Below are 7,419 nucleotides of genomic sequence, written 5' to 3'. Positions count from 1 at the left end.
ACTGAGTACTAACAAATTCTCGATGTTTGTTATTTACGGTACTCAATGTAAAAAATTTGCTTTTTCGTTATAAGCGGTTTTCGTTAAAACGAATATTCGTTATTTCGGAAAACTACTGTAAACAAAAAATATTTTTTTTGCATACTCTAAACCCACAATAAGCATTTGTGTCCACTTCAATTTACTGCTGGGAATAAGCATTCCTCTCACTCTCAGCTGTTCGGTTTCATTATATTGAAATGTCAAACGGTTTTTGACATTTTGTTATTCTCTCCTCATTCGCATTCAATTGGTAAATCGGCTGTTTATTTTTCTAATAATACACACCGTTCTTAATAATTATATTAATTCAACTTTTATTGTGTGCAAAAGTGCTAAAATCAACAAAAACGTTTTCCAAAACGCCAACAAAAGCGTATAAGTTTCAATGCAAACGACGTGACAGCGTATTAATAGCAGGAGTGAAACTCGGTCGACGGAGGAAGAAAACGGCAAGGTAATGGACGAACCGCCGTTACAGCAAGCGCTATCGCGCAAGGAATCTGAATACATTGATCATGTAAGTTAAGTGAAACAGGATTTAACCTCCTCTAATCGCAACGTTTACAGGATCTTCCTTTGCAATCGCTCCTAGCACCCACTTACATACGTGATACCAACAACTACTTGATTGATTTTATGGAATCGACGCCGTTAGTGTTTCCCAATAAACACGTGTCGGGCAATAATGCAGATGTATTGACCACCACAGCTAATGCAGTATCAACAACCGGTAGTGGCGGTGGTGGTGGTTATAATATGAAAGTTTCGGATCCAGTCTCACTCACGCCGGATCTGCATTTTCCCAATACAATTTTCCATTATCGTCCCACACCGAACGATGTGGCTGTTAGCAATGTGTCTAACGTTGCCGAAGCCACATTAAGCGCCTTGAATACACCAACACAAACAACAGCACCAATACCTATGATATTGACTGCCGGCACCAGTAGAACAGACAACAACGCCACCCACGCCTATAGCCACAACAAACACACACAATATATCACATTAAATAGTGATTTCCTTAACGATGGTGGCAATAAACAATATTGTGTTGAGACGGAGGCCGTCAATCAAGCTGGCGATGATGCAGCTGTGCAACAATTCCTGCTGGCCGATGCAAATGTGAGTTTGGACGATGCGGCGGATTTAATGAATGCGGCTAGCGGTGATGTTTTATATGCGCGTCATGTGTCCAATGCGCGCAAAGTGCTGCCACACAAAAAGCGTATTTCACGCAAGTTACGTGTATCGTTGAGTGGCGTGGACAATGTGTTGACAGAGCCACCACTTGGTGAAGTGCATAAAATGCAGGACGAGGGGCGGCTGAATGTGTCGGTGTATAGTTGTGAGATTTGTGGCAATACATCGGATTCGCAACTGCAGTTTTTTGCGCATCTAAAGCAACATTATGAACCTACGACGCCGGATACGATATTGGCTGCGATGAAGACATCACTGGAAGCCTTGGAGCCGCAAAAAATATTGGCGGAGGATAAGAAAGTGAGGAATTGTTAATTTTATTGTCGTGAACAGTGTTAGTGTGTGGCGGTGTTGTGGGTTATTTTTGATTGGAATGCATAGGTTGTTCTGAACATATGAGCGCCTGAAAGTATGCAACGGCATAATCAAAATTTTAGAGCAAATGCTGTGCAGCGCTGCCATATACATTTTAAAACGCTGGCTTTTTAAATCGTGTGTTTGTTGTTTTATTTAAAAAATACTTTAATTTCACGCAGTCCCCTAACGGTAATGTCGATCAAGTCTTCAACGACGTGCACTTAAATTTCCCTGATTTTACTGGCGTCGACGAGTCACCAATACGGCATGTTTTGAATTCAGTGGAGGAGAGCAATAATGAAATGAAAATTTTGAATACGGCGGATATGACTTATGTGGCACAAACCGCAACGCCACCTTTAAAACGCACCGTCGAGGTGGAATTCAGCGACAGCGAGGATATGCTAGAGGGCATACGTAACGTCGTGGATAAGGTTTCCATAGAAGACACCTGCGATGCGCTGGATTTGATGACATCTAACGGCATGCGTGGCTCATGGTAAAGTATTGTTATGTATACGGATGCAATAAACGTGCAGTTGATTTGCTTTTAGGTTCACCAATGACAACTTCAATGGCATCACCTTCAAGAATAAGGCATACAGCGATGTCTCATTCACGGAACCACTACCACCGATGCCCATGATGAGCAGTGCTGCCTTAACGAGAGCAAATCAAACGTCAAAGGAACCAAACGCGTTGCCGCCCGCGGAAAAACTGCTGTCCTACCAAAAGTCTGATGGTAGAATACAAAAAATGGAGCTCCAACTGCCGCCAGACGTTGATGATGATGATGATGACGTTGTTGATGGTGGCAATGATGTTGTTGCCGAAGCAGCCAATCGTGCCACATACTATAATGATACATTACCGCCCATACACCTGCCCAGTGTTGATGCGGATGAACAGCAATTGCAATGCCAGTCCCCCGACGAGCCGACAACACCCACCGATTTACTGGAACCGTTGCATGTGTCACAATTTGATTTGCCTGAAAATGCCAACGCACAAGTGCGACTGGAAAATACACAGCTAACAACCGTTATTAACAGCAATGCGGTGGAGGAGGATGAGGAAGAGGAAGAGGCGGAAAATGTGTTCTGCAAGGAGGAACCCGACACTTATGATTATGAGGAGAGCGAAGTGCGTTTCGTCAACTACAAGAGTAATCAAAAGAAATTCAATTGCACGAAATGCGATCGTAAATTCAATTCGCGTAATGCGCTCAAATATCATCTACGCACGCATACCGGGATGCGTCCGCATCAATGTGAGACCTGCGACAAGTCCTTCTATGCCTTAAGTGCGCTGAAAGCACACACGCGCACGCACACCGGCGATAAGCCATTCAAATGTGAGTACTGTCAGCGAGATTTTCGCCAATGGGGCGATCTGAAATACCACGTCGTTTCGAAACACACTCAAGACAAGAGTCATCAGTGTGAATATTGCGGCAAAGCGTTCTCACGAAAATACTCGTTGGTGTTGCATCGGCGCATACACACGAGTGAACGGAATTTCAAGTGTGAATTCTGCAATAAGACATTCCGCGCGAGCACATATCTACAGGATCATCGCAAAATTCATACTGGTAAGTAGGCTTGAGTCTTGTATACTACTAAAGAAATATTTGAATGTAATTATCGTGTGAAATTTCAGGTGAAAAGCCCAACGAGTGCACGATTTGCTCGAAACGCTTTCGCATGGTCGGCGATTTGCGTCGTCATGAGCGTATACATCAGCGCGCTGATGCGAAAAAGGCAACTAAAAGTGCGAAAAGTGGAACATAGTTAGAAGAATAGACTGAAAAACAAATATTATTATGTATTAAATGAGGAAAGAGAACAAAACATAAACACACAGATACCCTCAGTGGCAGGAATTTATAATTATGTTTATACAATTAGACACTACTTGCATTACATTGCTATTTATATAACGCATTTGCGATTCATCATCGACTCAATGCGTCCAGCGACACGGCCAACAATGTTAGATTGCAATTAATTTGTATGTAAGTTACATATGCATTTGCAATTCTGTAGTTTAGTCGTACTTTACATACATACATATGTATATAGTGTATTATTTGGCGTAGTAGCAGTGCTGGGTTCCAATGTTGAAACTCTGTACAATTCAAGGCGTAAATGTACAAAATAAAGCTATTTTATAAACAACAACCCTTACAAACTTACAAACATATACGAGTTGTATGTACGCACAACGGTAAATAATTTTGTACATTAATTTGTCCATATGCAGTCTAGTAGTTTACAATTAAGTTTAAAAAACATCAATGTATTTTATATAGTCATTATGTCTTCAAGCAGCATAATTTCGTATTTGAAAACTTCGCAACTCAACGAGTAGTAAAGGCAGTTGCAAAGCTTATTTGTGGCTAAATTATGTATAATAAATGGCGTTTGGGTTTTACTACCGAAAAGTGTTGACTAAAATTGTGAATATTCTCGAAGTTCTTTAACTATTCTGTAAATGATTTTGAAGGATATAACCGACTTGCGAGTCGTTGACCGGATATACAACCAGGTTCCTTCCTTTTATGTAGAAGCAGCGCTCGTGGAATATTCCACCTGACTGTTTCAATTTTTTTTAGTGATGGTTCGGTGTATCGATGTTTCTTCAAAAGGCATCGCAATCAAAAACATCGGTCATTAAAACATCGATAAATTTTTGAACTTTTTGGACTTATTTCAATGTTAGTAGAATAAGCTAAGGGAGATAGCCAGGATACCAGAAGCATAAATAAATGAAATATAGTAGTTAGTATGTCTTAAGTAGATAAATTTTATTTACACTTAACTTTAGCTGTCTGTTAAAACTCAATAAATAACATTATTTTAATTTTCATCTGTGTGAAAGGTACTCTGGCATTAGAAAACAGTCGTCCACTCGGGACTGTAGCGGCCAGAATGTGTAAACACTAAGAATCCTCTGTACATACAACACCGGAAACACACTTTTTATGTCAACCCACATCTCTATTATATTCTGTGTGATAGAAGTAACATCTGGTCAAAGATACATTTGCTCTTCAACCTGCCGTCGTTGTAATTGTAGACAAATTTAACAGCTTACATTTCATATTTTGATGGACCAAATGTTTCCTTTGATTCCAAATATCAAAGGAGTGTTCTGTTTCACAATCATTCGACAAACTTAAAAAAAAAAAAAACATCGATTTATCAAAAACATCGATACATCGTTTGCATCCCTAGTCCTAGACGAGACCCCAAATGTCAATCCGTTCACATGACGTTCTATATAAACGGAACGAAACCAGATTTTTAACCGGATAACAGCAATCCTGGCCGCATTCCTCAAATGTTCAGCTGTCTATTTTCAGGTTCACCATTTCCAGCTTTTCTCATCCAAATTCCTTTCTGAAGACCAGAGTCAACTATTGACGGTATCTCACTTTTAGCAGCAGATCTACCTTTCCTATCTAACATATCTAACTTTATTGTAGATTGCAGATTTCTTGTTTAATCTTTTAGACTATACGGCAAAATCGATTTTTGTCTAGGTATTTGACCAAACTAATTTTTTTCCAGGAGATTGAGTCTGAAGTAAATAAAGTATTCTTCGATTTTCGAAGTTAGCCTCAAAAATATAAATACCTGAATTCGAAGTTTGGAAAAAATGACTTTTTAACAAATGATTATTATGAATATAATCTAGATTTTCCTCTTAATTCAATGGTGTATAAAATTTTTTTGTGAAGCTTATTCGATAGATGCTATGAAGGGCCAAAGTTTGATTTTCGAAAAAATAAAATATTTTTATATCGAAAAATACTGGACTCCTTATAACATCTGTAATATAAGTTTGATGAAAAGTTTTATACACCATTGAATTAAGAAAAGAATTTGATTGTATCTGTACTTTGGATTTTTTATTAGCAGTGTCCTGTAATTAATAATATTTTCTTCAGTCCGTCTTTCGAACTTTGAAAATCGAGAAAAAATACTTTTGTTACTTCTGACTCAATCTCTCGGAAAAAAATAGTTTGATTCAATATCCAACCGAGTATTGTACAATGTTATAGTATGGTTATTGTTGTTGCACCTGGATAAAATCTTCCTTAAATAGCTTTCATGGTGGTTTCTGAAGTGCCAGTCCCTCGTTAGATATATACATTCAGCTCAGAGTGAAGAAGATGTTTCGTTTTCGATACTCCACGATTACGATTAAGTTTTGTAAGCCTTTGTTCAGTACCAAAAGTCTTCATTAATCATGGTTATGGAGATCATGAAATAAAAATAAGCGGATAATTTTTAGGAAAGGTTATTTCGTTAGGTCCTTGATCGGTAAATCATATGCATTCTATATTTTCTACTGATATAATTCCTTAAATGAACTGATTTCCTTTTATTATATTGTTTATAATATTTTTTGGATTTTTTTTTTCAAATTTTATTTTTAAACTTTTTTAAAAATATTTTTTCATTTTTTTAAATTATTTTTTTCTATCCGCTTATAGCGAAGATTTTTCGCGGTGTCAGGGTTACCACATTTTCCAATCCACTATATTTTTCATTTTTATTTTTAGATCAAAAACGGAATTTTTCAATTATTTTTTGTTTTATAATTTTATTTTATTTTTTTTTAATTATTTCTTTGTATCCCCTATTTCCAAAAAATAAAAATAAAATACCAAGGACTTATTGCTATTTGCAGAGCATCCTTTAATTTTTTGTCTTTATTTATCTTCTTTATTTTTGTTTTATTTAATCTTCTTGCACTTGTACTTACTTATATGTACAATATTTAGATGAGAATGTGTTTTTCGTTTGTGTTTTACATTATATTCATTACTTAACTGTCTACATTCGTAATTGGTTTCTTTACTTTTACTGCAGTTCTTCTTATATTTGTCTTAAGAATTATTTACGATTTTACATTTATGCAAATTTTTTGCTTTTTTTCACGCTCCCATTTAATTATTTACCGTTTTTCAGCAGTTTTCTTTTAGTTAAGAATGTATTTTATTTTTTCCATTTCTTTTTGTTGTTTTTTTTTCTCTTTTGTATCTTGACTTTATTTGAAATTTGTCTTGCTTCATACATATTTATTTATATTTATATTTATATATATACTTATAGTCATAATAATAATTGTTTTTTGTTTTTTTTTTTCTTTTGTGTTGTTGTTGTATGTATAAGTACTGCTTATGCTTACGAACTATACGTATTTTCTCAGTCAATGATATTCAATGTTCAAATACCTAAGTAAATTAAAAATTCTCTCACATGCACGTGTGACGTCACGTCTGTATGTATGTATTGTATATACATGAAGTTGAATATTTTTTTAAATTTGTATTTATTTATTTGTGTTTTTTATTTTATTTTATGAATCAACGTGTCCGCTGACTTTCGTGCGTCACTGTTCGCAGTTTAACCATGCCCATTAACGGTTTTTTCTTCGTGTACAGTTGTAAATTTGTTTGTATATATGTATGTGTGTGCACTTTTTGCTGTCACTGTAAAATGTTTCATTTTTCTTGAATTAATATTCAATCCACAGTTTTATGGGGGGTCTCTTCTCTTCACTTTCGTTTGTTTTCGCTTTTGATACGTTGTTTGTATGTATGTTGGGGTGTGTATGTTTGTATAAATTCAGATGCATTATTTTTTTAAAATGTTTGTTTTTATTGTTGTAATTTTTTAGCATTTAAATTAAAATTTTTGTATTTTTCTTAAGCGATTTTTGGGGGGTGGGGTGGTTGAGCTTTGTATGTAGTATGTAGTAATGTAGTAGTAGCGGTAGTTGTAATTGGTTTTTGTTGTTTTAATA

At 36.0% G+C, this 7,419-nt stretch overlaps 1 protein-coding gene across 1 annotated transcript; it reads left to right on the top strand.

Annotated features, from left to right (window-relative positions):
* Window positions 1-257: 257 nt before the first annotated feature.
* LOC105216135 (uncharacterized) lies at window positions 258-4,468 on the top strand. The gene is made up of 5 exons (XM_011190467.3): window positions 258-559; window positions 610-1,545; window positions 1,782-2,101; window positions 2,157-3,193; window positions 3,262-4,468. The coding sequence occupies exons 1-5, from the start codon at window positions 500-502 to the stop codon at window positions 3,390-3,392; spliced, it is 2,484 nt and encodes an 827-aa protein (XP_011188769.2). The 5' UTR covers window positions 258-499; the 3' UTR covers window positions 3,393-4,468.
* The last annotated feature ends 2,951 nt before the right edge of the window (window positions 4,469-7,419 follow it).

This window comes from Zeugodacus cucurbitae, chromosome 3, assembly GCF_028554725.1.
Source record: "Zeugodacus cucurbitae isolate PBARC_wt_2022May chromosome 3, idZeuCucr1.2, whole genome shotgun sequence".
NCBI classification, from domain to species: domain Eukaryota; kingdom Metazoa; phylum Arthropoda; class Insecta; order Diptera; family Tephritidae; genus Zeugodacus; species Zeugodacus cucurbitae.
Note: the sequence above shows the minus strand (reverse complement) of the source record. Positions and strands in the feature narration are given on the sequence as shown.